Source organism: Corvus kubaryi, unplaced genomic scaffold (genome assembly GCF_017639235.1).
Source record: "Corvus kubaryi isolate FWS band 111438036 unplaced genomic scaffold, C.kubaryi_AGA036_p1.0 split1-37296, whole genome shotgun sequence".
NCBI classification, from domain to species: Eukaryota; Metazoa; Chordata; class Aves; order Passeriformes; family Corvidae; genus Corvus; species Corvus kubaryi.
In genome coordinates this window covers 4,873,516-4,889,132 of record NW_024582075.1, presented here as the reverse complement: position 1 = coordinate 4,889,132, position 15,617 = coordinate 4,873,516, and the positions used below count along the sequence as shown (strand labels likewise).

At 39.6% G+C, this 15,617-nt stretch overlaps 1 protein-coding gene and 1 long non-coding RNA gene across 8 annotated transcripts in view; one reads left to right on the top strand and one right to left on the bottom strand.

Moving 5' to 3' along the window:
• TRPM3 (transient receptor potential cation channel subfamily M member 3) overlaps window positions 1–15,617 on the top strand; it is a 397,273-nt gene that overhangs the window by 371,627 nt on the left and 10,029 nt on the right. For all 7 annotated transcript variants that reach the window (XM_042013148.1, XM_042013144.1, XM_042013147.1 and 4 more), the window contains 3 exons: window positions 7,076–7,226; window positions 7,772–7,971; window positions 9,121–9,253. In XM_042013148.1, the coding sequence (XP_041869082.1) occupies window positions 7,076–7,226; window positions 7,772–7,971; window positions 9,121–9,253 (484 nt within the window). The remainder of the gene's footprint in view (window positions 1–7,075; window positions 7,227–7,771; window positions 7,972–9,120; window positions 9,254–15,617) is intronic.
• LOC121657437 lies at window positions 603–14,872 on the bottom strand. The gene is made up of 4 exons (XR_006013629.1): window positions 13,442–14,872; window positions 10,425–10,462; window positions 2,418–2,487; window positions 603–2,166 (listed from the first exon to the last, which is right to left on the bottom strand). It is a non-coding gene; the product is annotated as an uncharacterized LOC121657437 (long non-coding RNA).

Sequence of the window (15,617 nt, the reverse complement as noted above, 5' to 3'; positions counted from 1 at the left end):
CTGAGAAATGTACAAAAATGTGTGCTACTCTAACATTTCTAATTTACTTTATTTTTGAAAAATTATTTTTATCTATTTAATTAATTATTTTTATTTTATTTGTGAAGCATGCCATAAAGGCTGACCAGATACAATGTCTGGATCCACCTCATCAGCTGGCAGCCTATTCATCCAGTGGGTCTACTCTCATTTTTATTTCAACATACTGCTAAATGCCTTGCTCTAAAAGAGTGTGTCATATGTATTTATATTTTTTACCCATAATTTCTGTATTCATATCATTTTTTAATGGAAAACATGTTATCTGGAGTATGTGTTAGTGTTCTGTTGGTATGTGATCTCATCTTCAACTCAAAAGTGAGGACAGATTATATCCTCACTTCTGGGATTATGAATACATTATTCAGTGGTGGTACTTATTGTCAGTAATGTCCACAAATACTATATACCTACAAATTTCTGACTAAGAATCAGTTGTAAAGGTGGGGGGGAAGGAGAGTAAATCTTTTAGCTCTGTGTTCAAGTTTTCGGGTAAAGTCAACAAAACCAGCAAAAACAGTCTCTAAGTAGCTCCTCTGAGACTGACAGTTCATCAGAATATGACAACTAAAAAATCTAAAAATCTTGTCATATTAAGCAGGTGCTTCATATAAAAAGATGCAGAACTAGAATGGCCAGCTTCAGTAATTCTTGGATGGAGAAGACAGTGTGAGAAGTAAGAACCTCTGAATATGCCTAAAATATGCTGGGGGAGGAGCCACAGACAGTAACACGTGGAAGAGTGACTGCTGCTAGCAATGGAGAGATCCTGAGTTCCTGGTGCTCTTTCAGTCCTAGCTATCCATTAAGTCCACAGCCCAGCTCCATATGGCCTTGGGGAATGGGGGACTAGAAAAGACAAACTCTACTATCACAGTGCAACCATAATGGTCTTCCTCTAGGTCTTTGAGCAGGAAATGAGTAGAGTATGCTCTATAAACAAAGGAGGTGCAATTGCGATTTATTGGACCATATTGCTCCCACAACTAAATCCAGCTATTCGGCTAATTCCTTTTAGCTGATCTGGCACTGACAGAAGGTTACACATACCATGTTGTCTACTCAGGAAGTTTTAGCAATTACATGAAACAGTCTTTGGAAGTATGTAAAGATCAAGGAATAGTCAAGCTACTTAATGGAAAAGTGGAACCAGTCAAAATATTAGTCCAAGTGAAACATCAGTAATGACTGAAACTACCTTGGGCTGCTGAGTTTTGACTTGGGCCTAGAAAACACCAGCTAGCAACTCTTGGGATTCAGATAAAGGCCTAAACCGGAGAACTGAAAGCAGGCAGTAAGCTAATCAAATTTATGAATTATTTAAAGGTCAGGAAATGAAAAATTAATATATTTCAGGAAAGGAATAATAATAAGAGCTTGATAAATTGAAAAAAATTAGACTGATATCAATTATGTAGTTAAGTAAAGATATATTATTATCCACTGATAGCTGGGGGAGGAAGGAGAATCTGAATCAGGGAGCTGGTGGTGGCACATGCAACTGTCTCGCTGTTAGGCTGTCTTTCCTAATCCATCTGAGCCTTGTGATGCCCAATGGGATCCATGGGGAAGCAGCCAGCCATGTAACTGCTTTAGTGAATGCCTGTCCAGAAGTGGATTTCCCACAAACACTGTAAAATCTCTCCTTCAGTTCACCTCACTTTGGCACTTGTGCTGGCAGTTTTAGCCAGAAAAATCCATAACAGAGTTTTCACATGTGAAGAACTTTGTTTTCACCTTACAAAACTATCCATCTCTCCAGAATACTATGGATACAGAAGGATATAAAAAATACTGAAGAAGAAAGGTGAGCTTGCTTGGTAAAAAAACATGTAGGTAGAGGAAATAAATGCCAACTTGGAAAACAGCAGTCATCTGTAGAAGATGAACATCAGAGCTCACATTTTCCTGTATTCAGAAGGCAAAGCAACTGAACCTGCTGTTAGTCAACATGGCTTTGGATTTTTTTGGTTTGAGAAATTTTTCAGATTTTCCTGGTGTCTCACAGGTTGGATTTCCACCTGGATTTTCTTACCAGCTGACAGTACTTCACGTGCCATCTGGAATCTGAAGATCAGTCTGAGTTGTGTTTGTTTCTTGTGTTTACTCCTTTTTGGAAAAATGTACCTAGTTTAAGAGAAAAAGATGGGGCCTCCTTCTCTTTCACTTGTATTGGAGGAATATCAAGTAACCAGAATGCAATTGTTTCAGAAGATGAGAGACAGTTATACACAGGTTTTAACTGTTCAATGAACTTCAGAGGAAATTAGAGTTACTACAAAAGGCTTTTTAAAAATTCCTTAAATTTCATAATCTTTTAGATTTGTTTAATTTTTATAATTCTTGAAAATTTCTTAGTATAAATGAAAATTACATACTTAACTCATTTCATGCTTTTCATGACTTGATAGGAGCTTCCTACGAGGCCCATCATTTGCATGGCACATTCTGGAATCAGAACAAACATAGCAGCTCTGTACAAAATAGAATAAATCAAACCTGTGGCAATACTTTTAACATTGTTAGACAAAAGTAGTGGATAAGATTTTTGCATGGACTACAAACAATTTTGAAAGTCTCTCTGGCCTAGATTGTAGCAGTATTCCCCTAACGAGCACTCCTGATGTTGTAACTTGGATTCTCTTTGGTTGGCTATTTTTAATGGGGGGAGGAGGAGAGTAGGAGAAGGAAGAAAGCACTAGAGTAAACAAGAAAAATGCAGGGATTTACTATAAATTATTATTAAAATAGCAGCAGATTGAAGAGACCGTTCAAAGTCACTTTTAATGTGGCCTGGGGCAAGAAGCAACGTGTAACATCAGGATGGTGTAGTTAAAGAAACTTTCTTGAAGTAATGAGATATTATTCAACTCCCTGGATGTTTCTACTGATGAACAGAGCAATCCTCTGAAATTTGTAGTTCACAGATTTCAGTATTTTCCCCATCAGTGAAGAAGTGAAGAATTCTAGCAAAGGCCACTTAATATTTGGGGGGGGAGGGGGATATTTATCAGCCTGGTAAGCTGGTAAGGTTGCTTAGACATTTGATTTTAAAATTTTAAAACACTTTCACATCCTTTGGGTTCATTGTGGGTCAAAATTGGAAGGCGCGTATATACTCATAAATAGGGTGATGAAAGCATTAAAAATATCCAGATTTTTTTTTAATTGTTTGTTATTTGGTTACACTTATTTGTTTCTACTTTATTTAGAACTGTGAGTGTAGGAAAACATTCCTCAGTTTCTTCTGATTTTAAACAAATCAGCTTGTATTGTAAAAGTGCTATCCATTTTTATGTGAGAAGTTTTCATCAAAGGCAAAAAGCTATTCAGTGACAGAGCTGTTCAATTATGCACTTTGGTCTCTTCATTATTTCCCACACCTGCTTTGGAAGGGTGCAGCTGGGGGAAGAGTCATGACACAGAAACTTGCAAGCATCCTTTGCCAAGCCCTCCGCCCAATGCAAAGTAAAAGTGAGCAGTGCCCATGTCATTACAGTAATTACAGCAAGGAAACTAATTCTTCCTGACCTCTGTCTCCACTTCAGGCCTGAAACCCACAGAGGGTTGAATTACTGGTTTTTTACAACTGTTTCCTGAACAGGAAAGAGGAAGGGTTAGGTATGTAGCAGGAAAGGCCCAGCAGGAAACTGTAAGTGGGAGTCAGGAAGGAAAAATAAGCATGGAAAGAGATTGTGAAAAAGGAAACACGGGATGCAAAAAGTCAATACATTTACAGGTGTCAGGATGCAATGTTTGAAAGCTGAATGAGGTTAATTTGTATAATTGAAGTTAAAACTCCAATCATTTACTATTTTCTAAAGCCTAAGTTCAGGACATAATGTCTGGACTTTATCCAATGGCCTGCAGGTATCAGAGTGGTTGGGTTTTTCAGCTACCTGAGATTGGCATGTCGTTATGTTAACAGAATTTTCTTCAGTAAAGCATTTCACTAGAATTAAGTATTCTGTGGCTTGTGTTAAAGCAAGGCTATAATGTAAAACAGATGAGTCAAGTTTGCATACATGTTAATATTGTGCTTGGAAATATATTACAATATATTACTGCAAGTATTACAAAAATTACTTCATTTCTCCAAAAATAATTAAAATGTTCAAATGAACACGTTTCATGTTACACATGAAAGGCAGTGCAGATTCCTCAGGGGCGAGGCACAGCACGTGAAAACTCTGGCTTTATGGAAGCCTAGCATTACCAGCGTGGAGCAGTGGGACACCGGCGCCGATCAAACAGGCACCCGGCACTGCAGAGCCCTGCTTGGAGTGAGGCTCCAGAAAAGGCAGCGCAGGGGTGGGTAACGAGACTCGTGCTGAGTAAGAACCACGATCATGCAGCGTTCTGCTCCGCTCGTCAGTGAACCTGCTGATGGAATCAGGTGCTGTGGTCTGAACTCTGAGCCCTGCAGCCGTGCTGGCAGCCGCGCAGGTGAATGTGCGGATGGAGTGGGAAGTGGGAAGTGAGATACCCCAGGTTACTGTACCAAGGAGACAGGAGTGCTTGGGACTCTGCGTACTCAGGTGGGGTGGCCAACTGTCCCATAGCCAAATCTTCTCTCAGCTTACAAACAGAATTCTAATTTCTCAAATTTCTCTTTCTGGTTTCCTCAGAGTAATTGTTCTAAAATGCCCTTAATTAACTGGGGGGGGAGGGGAGAATATTGGAAAATTAATGTCATAGTTTAAAGATGAAAGATGTTCAATGATGTGCCGTGGAATGACTTCTGCATTTTGGACACAGGTCATACATTTTCTTATGCAGCTGAAGATGTGACAATTAAGTGGTGGCTTAGCTCTCCATAAGTAAAGCAAGAATTGAGTATTCCCATGTTATTTAAAAACTGTACCCACAACAGAACATTCAAAAGAGAAAAACTTCTGCAAAGCTTCAGGACAAGCTGAACCGCAACGGGTATATAGAATAGATCATTTCTGTGTAGGAAATCTTATTTGGCCATCACTGGGTGGCATAAACCAACAGAGATTACCCAGTTGTAAGCAAGTAGAGCTGGAGAAATATTTTTTGTCTTCTTAGCTAATTTTTTTTTTTACCAGATTAAATTCTATGGTTTTTTAGGGAAAAAAAAATGGGATAATAGAATTGGAACCAGAATTGGAGCTGAGTTTTTGATCACATTGGTCTAAGGTTTGAAAAATGCTTTTCAAAATTTTCTTATTACTTCAAAATATATTATTTCTTCTGTTTTCAGCACAAAAAAGGACAACAGGTTTCATCAAATGATACTGTGATTGATTGTTCCATCACTGGTGAAATCATTATGGGTTTCGGTTCTGTGCTGTATTGGACTTTGTAGATCTGACTCAATATATGAGCAAGCTAATGTTTCCACACAAACAGAGATGTAAGTCCCAGATTGAGTGCTGGTAGCAAGAGGTATTGAACAGTCCAGTTTCTGCTGGGTGAAGGCTGAGGGCACAGAGCTCCACACTCACAGCAGTGCACTGACGGTGTTTTGAATGTCTACATGAAACTGCTGCTTGGACCAGTGTGGAAATTAGCACCACCTCAAAATGATCTGCAAAGTGATGCTTACTGAGAAACAAAGAACTGCATATTCTCAGCCTGTTCCAGTAATAAAATGTGTTTTTGTAAGTAGGAAGGACTGGTGACACCATGTGTCCAGAAACAATGGAGTTGCTGGTAAAAAAGCAGTGTTGCTTGTATTTGACTTGGTAATTTTTTTTTTTTTTTTTTGGTGAGTTGAAAGTTTTTGGAGGGGTCATGTAGTCCTGTATCCCATATGGTCACAGTATTTCTGCATGTAGTAGGTAGGATCTATGTGCAGTGCCCACAAAGTACCAAAATCACACATAATGTAATATGATTGCCAGAACAGACATCCACAATTGAATTTCAGGCTCAGTGAACCAAGTTCAGAAGGACTTTCTTGAGAAGATGCAATGGGTGGTACTGGAAATACGGATTTGTTGCCACACAATAAAATTTTATGTATGGCATCAGCAAACTTTGTTTTCCATGAAATCAGTAGAAAACCCCCATTGATATCAGTAGGAACTGAGACAGTGCTGAGCACTTTAGAAATTCCTCATTTAACCTTCTTTTTGATGGAGATGGGGGGAAGCTAGCTGTAGTGCTGTGCAAAATTTACTAAGATGATTTGTATATGTAAGCTGCTTGCTTCCATTATTTTCTTGAAGAGCTAATTATGAAGATACATAGAACCAGTAGGACTGAGGCTAGAAAGACATAAACTGAACCCATGCTTATAAATGCAGATTACCCATCACTGCACCTGAAGGCATGTTAAAACACAAGCAGGGAAAACTATTTCACCATGTTTTCTCTCCCCTTGCTTCAGTTCTACAACATTAATACTGAGAACATTGTGATTCTGATGCATTTGCGGAAGAAACAGGTGGTGTCTCTGCTGCATACATGTCCCTTTACCTGGTACAGTAAAGACTTGATAATCTCCCCCACTGTTTCTAGGCATGCAGTCAAGAGTCCTTAACAGCAGAAAGTCATTATGAGTATGTCCTAGAGGGGCTTGAGACAGTGCAGTGCTCAGCAATTTACTTTCATGGACTTCCTTTTCCGTTTTTATCACATCCCTCTCAATCAATAAAAAAAGAACAGGTTTTCACCATTAAAGAAATAATATGCAAGCTTTCTTGTAGGATTAAACATTTCAATAACTTCATTTGCACAGCCACTAATTACCACGAGAGTACCATGGTATTTTGTATTATGTATGCAGACAGGCAGCTTACTCACACCAAGCATGTCTCCTGCAATTTTTGAGGGAAATATCTTGATACCCATGGCACATAACACACAATAACAAGAACTGCAGCCTGCAAAATCTGTGATTCCAAGCATAAACTCCTGGGAGGGGGAATGTCAATGCCATTGTTATTTGGAAGATATTGCCTTGGCAGGCAGGATGTTATAAATATTTAATATTTCTGCAAAAACTACTGAAAAAATAAGATTCATTCCCATTTTGCATTTTTTTGTTTTCAAATTTTGTTCCCAGCACCTTGTGGTCAAAATGAAACCAGAGAAGATGGCAAAATAATCCAGCTACCTCCCTGCAAAACAGGAGCATGGATCGTTCCTGCCATCATGGCCTGTTACCTCTTGGTAGCAAACATTCTTTTGGTGAATCTCCTCATTGCAGTTTTCAAGTGAGTGAAACATTGCAAAGTATAGACTTGGGGAGGGTGCACATTGTTCACAGCCTATGAAGACTGCTGAGCTTTGGCTTTGGCTGGGAAATATATTCCAAGGATGTAAGGGGGAGAGGGAAAGTAGGCTTGCCCCAGGAAACGAGGGAAATGCCAAGTTTTTCACACTGTGCTCATTTCCAAGGACAGACACCTAATGGGAACCAAGGCAAAGAAGCCAAAAAAAGTTCCGTTATGGCATCATTCACTCTCAACAGGGAAAACAAGAGTAAAAATACTTCCCCATCTCAGTGGGTTGTTTTAAGACTCGGGGGTTGTACAGCACAGACACACGCAGTCATAAGGTACTTCAAAAAGGCTGATTACCACTCTGCTTTGCCCAAACACAAACTTACTCTTTTGTTCTGCTTCCTGTTTTTGTGACAAGGAAACATTTGCCAATATTATTGAAATGTATCTAGTTATGATGTTGTCATATCATCTTTGGCGCAAAGTACCCAAAACCATTTTCAGTCTGGTGTCATTTTCCTCTTCTTGCCTTCTAGCAACACATTTTTCGAAGTCAAATCTATATCGAACCAAGTTTGGAAATTTCAAAGGTACCAGCTTATCATGACGTTCCACGAAAGACCTGTTCTACCACCACCTCTGATCATTTTCAGCCACATGACGATGATATTTCAACACCTCTGCTGCAGATGGAAGAAGCATGAAAGTGACCCAGATGAGAGAGACTATGGATTGAGTAAGACTTAGATAATGCACAGAGGGGATTTTCCAGTGCCTTTCATAATGGCTAGTGTTTGACATGCATGAAGTCAAAGTCCAGCACCTTGATAGCCTTCCCAGCAAAACAACAACTTTTACCTTCAAAAACCGTACCTGAATAAGTTAGTTTTACCTGATTTTCCCAACCCTTCATTCTCTTTGGAATGTTAAGGAGGCTGGGTTTTTCTGGAAATTCTTTGGGGTTGTTGCCCAGTTTGTTCCTTCAAAGCAAAATGTTTGTTTTGCTGTTACTAGGTGTCAGTTGTTGCTGGAATTTGTCTCACTCCATCACACTTCCAGCTTTATTTTTGAAAATACAGAGAGAGCATTCCTACTTTTTGAGCAAACAGCACATACTTCCCCTGAGCACACATTTTGCCTAGACGAGCTGCGAGATGGTGCAAAGCGATTTTGTATACACATTCTCTCCTTGACTCTGACTCAGATTGGAGAAGTGGTTTCTCAACATGCTTTAAATGAAGTCCCATAACCATGATGGAAAACCTGCCAGATTATTTTGATAACACTTTCCTCTTCTCCATCTAATTCTTCAAGGCAGAATATCTCTACCTTGCCCAATGTACATGCCAGAGCTAAGGGATGTGCAACTCTTCCCAGCATTAGCCCATGCCACAGCCCATTTCTCTGTGAGGAGGGAGCAGGAGTCACGTGTGGCACTGGAGATGCAACCAGATGGCTCTCCTCCCACTCCCATCACACTGCTGCTGGCAGATGTCAGTTCTTGCCACGTCAGACAGACCCCTGTACTCCCAGGCTCTTTCCTAGTAGTCTGCTAATCTCATTACATATCTGTTAGGTTACAGGTGGGCTTTGGCTACCACCATCTGTCCGCGACCTGACCAGCAGCTGTGTTTAGATCTCATGTAATCAAAACATATTCATGTTTGCTCAGCATTTGCCTGCTTAACTGCTTCTATCTCCAGAATCATATATAACTAAAGCCACTAATTCCGTAATTAGCAGCATCTATCTGCTTTCGTATCAAAATGCCAGATAAATTTGAAGCTTTCTTTTGAAAGTTTAGTCCATGAATTTCACAAATAAGAGTAGTTAATTTCACATGTTAATATTTGCCAAATTCGTATTTCTCAATTTTTTCCCACAGAACTTTTCATAACTGAGGATGAATTAAAAAAGGTCCATGACTTTGAAGAGCAGTGCATAGAAGAGTATTTCAGAGAAAAGGATGACAGATTCAATTCCTCCAATGATGAAAGAATCCGTGTCACTTCAGAAAGGTGCACTTTTTTGTTTGTTCTCATAAGTTGATCTGGAAATGTGTTTCTGTCACCAGTCTCACTCTTCCTTTTTTTTTTTCTTTGAAAAGGGAAATGAAGTAGTTTTGGTAAGTCTTAATTTAAAAATAAAGTGATAAAATGTGATGAGTTTATTTTCTCTTTTTCTGGGGTTTTTTTTCTGAAGTTAATGTGTTCAAGGCCAAGCTGGATGTGGCTCTGAGGAACCTGGTCTAGGGGAAGGTGTCCCTTCCCATGGCAGGAAGGCTAGAACTAAATGATCTTTATGGTACCTTCCAACCCAAATCATTGTATGATAAGTTTTGTAAAGGGACCTTTTATCCAGTTGTAATAAAATATAACCGATGCAGTGAGAGGCACCGATTATGCTTACACTTCAGTTCCTAAAGCAGAACTTTAGGACACAAGGTGTCAGAACAAAATGGAAGAGTAAATTAGAGTTCCTCAATGAAAACCATGACTTTAGGGTTTGTCTGTGAGCCATTCAGATAGGGAGCAAGCCTTGTTTCAGGACAGCCTGGCTAGGTAAGCTAGTTTCATTGGGACCAATGGCGACATGGATTTTAAATGGAACAAGACATTTCACCTACAGCAATGTGCAGAGGAAAAGAGCAATACAGTAATTAAGTGGAAGTTGCCAGTCTTCAAATTCACCAGTCCTAAAAATTTCTAGGTCTATTGATCTGCTGTGGTGCTCACATGCTTTCATGGAAAACTGCTGAGCTCATTTTTAGAGGACAGAGTTTGTGTTTGATTCATAGCAGTTTTGCCAATAAATATTTTAGGGTAATATCCTGTCAGATATTTATAAAATTTATGAACCAGTGAATACTCCAATCCCTGAAAACTCCATTTTAATTTGGATGACAGAAGTCAGGCAAGTTGTCATTTTCATCATTTACACAGATGTAACACTCTTCTCCTTATACATAGTCTTCCAGCACTGCCCCTGATTCAGCTATGCCTAAACTATGTTTTCTGTAGGCAAGGAAACATGCTGTTAATTTGGTTTGGAAATAAATCTATCCCAGAGCAGGATTAGAAGATACAGTATCAATTAAATATCTGCATTACTGAAAACAAAAGCAGTCCTAAAACATACATTTTAAAAAACTATATTAGAAGGGAAGTTGGTAAGGCATGGAATGTTTACCTCATAAAGGATGGCCAAGTAATCCAGCATTACTGGGTCTGGAAGAGACAAATGAGGGATGAAATTATAGAGGTCTATATAACTATGAGTGCAAGGCAAAAGTGAGCAGAAATCCATTATTTGGTGTCACACCCAGAACAAGATATAGGGGAGCAACAGAAAAATGTATCAGGATCTTGGGTTCAAAATGAACAGGAAAATAGGTGATCTTTTTTTCATGCAGTAAGTAGTGTAACACAACAAATTTTGAAAGCTGGAGAGGTCTAAAAGAAGCTGATGATGTCAGCTAAAAGGCTACATGCATTCAAACAAGACTAGACAAGCTTATGAAAGAGAAATCCATTAAGGACTGCTAAATGCATAGAGATCATGTTGAGCATATAAAGTTCCTGAGCAGAAAAGATTTAGAGACTGGAGAATATGTAGGGGGAAGAATTACACATACTTCAAAGTAAGACAGTAGCTAAATTGGTCTGTGGTCCAACTGACTACCTTTTTTTCTTGTGTTCTGATAGTCTAGTGGCCACAGAACTGTCCTGAAAATCATAGATGCAGGTTCTAATCTCTGAGTATAGGTTTTCTTTTGGTGGCCAAGGAAGGAAGGGGTATGCTTGAAGACCTGTAAATAAGAAGTAATCTAGCTGGGTCCTCCCCTACATCATGCAAGTGTTGTAAGTCCTTGAAAATGAAAACATAACAGTCTGCCTTTTCACTCTGTGCTAGCCCTATTTTATAGGAAAAGAGCCCTTACCTCTAATTTAGATGAAAAACTTAAAGCACCTTGTTTCAAAATGAAGTTCATGAATATGAATCCTAAATGAAGACAAGCACCTGAGCCTCACAGAGAAATAGCTCTTTAAAAATCCATTTACCTTAGTCAGTAGTTTAATGTGGAGACTAGTGTGCCCCAGCTCTGTAACAGAGATACAAGCAGTGACCCCGTGGGGTGCAGAGGTCACTCCCAGGCCCAAGTACACTAATAGGGCTTTCAGCAATGAAATCCCAGCTGAATGCAGTTCTTATAATAGGTCTGAGGAATATTTAAAATATGCTAGAGGAGTCAGGGCTATCTGAGTATCATACATAAACACATTTTAGAAAAAGGATGCCTGGGTCTGTTATTTTGCCTGCAGTCATGGCCAAGTCCTCTTAAATCTAAAACACTTGTATTGGTTCCAGCCAGGACAGGGTTAATTTTGTTAATTTTTACAGTAGCCAGCAGGGGGTGTGAGGACCCTGAGGTTGTTTGATACTACCTCATGTCATTGCCAGGGGCAGGGGAAAGGGACTCTTGCTTCTTGAAGAGGAGGGATTCCTTCTGGTCGAGAAAACATGGTGGATGGAACAGTCTGGTATTGCTTGTTACCAGGGCCTTTTCACTGTAAATAATTTCTTTTTACACCTTTTGTTGTAATTTTGTTGCTGTTACTGTTTGTTTTCTTATCTCATTGCTATTTCCAGTAAGTTGTTCTTATCTCAACCTGTGATCTTTGCCTTTTGTGCCTCCAGCTGGAGCAGGAGAGGGGAAGTGGCAGCACGGTTTCTAAATTGCAGAATACCATTCCTAAACCATGACAACACTAAAAGTATTTTTTGTAACGTGTGGAACGTTCAAATATATAAAATCCAGATTTGCCCTTTAGAGTTTCCTTATAGAGTTAACATTGCACAAGTAACAAGATGCAGAACAAAGACAGCAGAGAAGATGCAAAGCTACAGTTTCTCTTCCAACATCCATTCATTAGCCTGTAGAAATAGACCAAGTATAATACCCATGTTAAAGCCATGAGATACCAGTTTAGTCATCTGTCCAATTAAGTCAGCTTTATGTGGTATAAAATTGAACCAGAAAACCCCACAAATGTGAGTGAAGTTCTTCCTAAAGACCTTTCATTTTCAAGAAGCTGAGCATGCTGTTAGGCTCAAGAGGGAAGGGCTAGGACAAGCCCTGTGTGACATAACTGCACCTGGACCTGCACCTGGACCAGTCACTGCCTTCCCTCGCCCTATGCATGTGTGATAATGCTCCCCCCTTGTTTGAGCAGCTCCTACTTGCAGCTGGGTTCATCAAAGTACCCCAGGTCCTGTTAGGAGAAGGAGCAGCTGCACACCCTGCTTACAAAGCCCAGTGTACCTGGAAGAAGGAATAGGGGGCTAGCACTGGAAGGGAAATGTAAGATGGGAACAGAGTCTTGCTTCGAGTCTCGATGGGTCCCAGAGACAGGTTAGGGGCTCAGGAAATCAAAACAAGAAGAGATCCTGTTTCTTGATGCATTTTCCTGGGTGTCAGTGAACAATTTCACTACGCAGTCAGTGGCTGTGCTGGGGCAGGACCACGGTGTCTTGTCTGATTCACCTGCAACAAGCTGCTGTTTATACTCTCACCTTGGAATAGTCCACCCTCGCATTGTGTGGGCCTGCTTCAGTTCAAGAATCTCTTAACTTCTCTTGTAACAAGGGACACCACAGATGTCTCCAGATTTGATGTCACCAGACAGAATCCCTCCTTTACCTGATCATTTCACATTCAGAAATTAAAAGCGTAGAACAGCACTTGATGTTTGTCTTTCCTTGACCTCAAGTACTAAGCAACTCAGAGGGGTAGCTGTTGCTGGGAGAGTGGGAACTACAGGCAAAGTTTATTAAAGGAGCCCTGCTGCTGACTCTGATGGGAAGAAAGAACTCCACTGTGTATTTAAACTCCTTCACAGAAAGGGGGTTAAATGAAGGTCAGTCCTTCCTTAGCCTTAGATTTTGGCAGCAGTTTAAACTTAAGGAATCACCTTCTCTGGCAAGTTCTAATGATGGCAAATCAGGTATATTTATATTTAAATGAATTATTTATTAAACAGACAAAAGATAACAGATGAGAAATCTTGATCGGAATTAGTTACTCCAAAGTATATGAGTAAAAGAACTCCTAGTAGATTACAGCATAAAACAGTGCACTATATCAAGGTACCTATATTAAAGCTAGCAAAAGAAGCAATATTGATTAGGAGTTGAATATAACTTACCACCAAAATGAAGGTAATGGACCTAGGTGCCTTCACTTTAACCCCTGGGGAGTAACCACGAAGTAGGCTCCTACTCACAGGAGAAGCTCCACACATTTCCAGGAAAACGTATACAAGATTTCTGCATTGCGAAGGTTTTGTGTGGCTTTTATAGTCACAAAGTGAGTGGCTGTCAGTCAGAAATTCAGCCTATCTTGCCAGATCTCACTTCAACAGTAAGATTTTTATTGGCAGTTGGGAGATGCCAACTAGTGTTGACCCCATGGCATCAAAATCATTCAATACAAGACAGTTCGTGCTGTTTCAGTTATCTGACTGGCTAACAAACTACAGATAAGCTCTTGTGGGGGGTGAGATGCTCTGCTACAGTAGCCCACTAGCTGGGATCTCACACAGGCATGTAGAAGTAGCATCGGGTTACTGATACATATCAGAGGGAGTTATGGACTAAGTGGAAAAATATAAAGCAGTACAAGGCTGTAAGGCGTTTTCCTTGAATATATTTATCAAAGCAGGCATGGTGAATCTCCTGGAGACCTGTGAGGAAAGCAAAGTTGGACAAATTCACTTCATTGCAGTGAAAGAATCACATTTTTGGAGAATCTTTCTTTCTAATTACTGTATTACATCTTGACCAGCACAAAGCATGCATAATATGATCGAAAAAGACTGCACTATTTTTCTTGATCTGGCATGAAGCCGCTGAAACAATCACTTTAGTAAGCATTTGTTCCATGTGGACAGGTCTCAATTCTTTTCATACCTGTGCAAAATCTTTTGTTGATTTCAAAAGGAGCAGAGTCACATCATAACAGTATTTGAAAAGCAGATAAGCTGGTTAGAGCAGATATTATTAGGTCATCTTTGGTACTCTGTTGTATCCATTAGTACAGCACTTTATAATCTGCAGTGCAATTACACTTACAGCATCCGTGTGGATGATGACATAGCTATTATCTTGATTTCAGAGCTGGCAGGCTGAAGTGCACAGAAATAGCTTTATATTGGTAAAAGGGACCTACCAGGCCCACCCCCACCTGAAAAATGACAGCAGGAAAGGTCTGTGACTCTGGTGGCGTCTCTCTGTGGCATAAAGAGTTAACTGGTCTTAGGCTCCAGTGGGAATGCAGCCATGACAACCCAACTTCCTTAGCCTGCAAAAACCACTGCACCTGGGAAAACTGGCTGGCTGCTTGCATCAGCACTTACCAAAAGATGTCAAAGAGGGCAAAGTACCCTGTTACAGGCTTGATAACTGCTGTCTATTTTTAAAAAGCATTCCACCATCACCTATCACAAGCTCAGTGGTATCTCTGTAAGTGACTTTCATGTCAACAGCCTTTGTGGCCGCTGAAAAAGATTTTGAAATATAAATGATGTCTTAGAAATGGACATAGGTCCACAAAGAGGCTTGTGAACCTAATTCTAGCATTCAATTAAGAGGTGTACTTCTAAAAAGAGTGCCTTACTCCCATTAAAGAATTATTTAATTAAATTATTGATGAACTGATGTGCAAAGGTTAAAAATAAATAAGCCAAAATGAATGCCAGCAAAAGTCATAATCTCCCAAACTGTAATTAAAAAGGCATATCACAAGTAATATAAAATCTTTGCCAGGTTCTGAGTTACTGAACATTATCCTGGTAAAGTCCACATTTGTTCCACTATTAGAAATTTTTGAGCTTCAGCAGCACACCTTGATGCATGTTTTACGCATAGCCTCCTCTTTTTCTCTTCTCATTCTGTTGGTATGGCTTTGCACTTTCTAATACATTGAATAAATCTTGCTGCAAGGAAAAGCACAGGTGCAAAGGAGACATCATAGATGGATATTGTGAGATTTGCTAAAAGGTTTATACTTGCTCCTGAATACACATGGAGAAAAAAATCCAAAGCAAACCTTGGGCATTCTTACTTTGAAATAGTGTTTTAATTCAAAACTATTCCTAAAGGAAATACAGGTCTGGCTGTCTATTCACTGAGTGCAAGAATATTCTCCCAAGAATATGGGGAAATAGAAAAACTCACTTACTAAAACATTTTAAGGACCAGAATATGGCTGCATGTCTCCAGACCATATCCTTCTATGTTCACAGTGTTTGGCTGATGTGATTTTATGATGTTTCTAATAGGTTCACTCCCAGAACATGGTGCTGTTCTGTATGATGAATGATT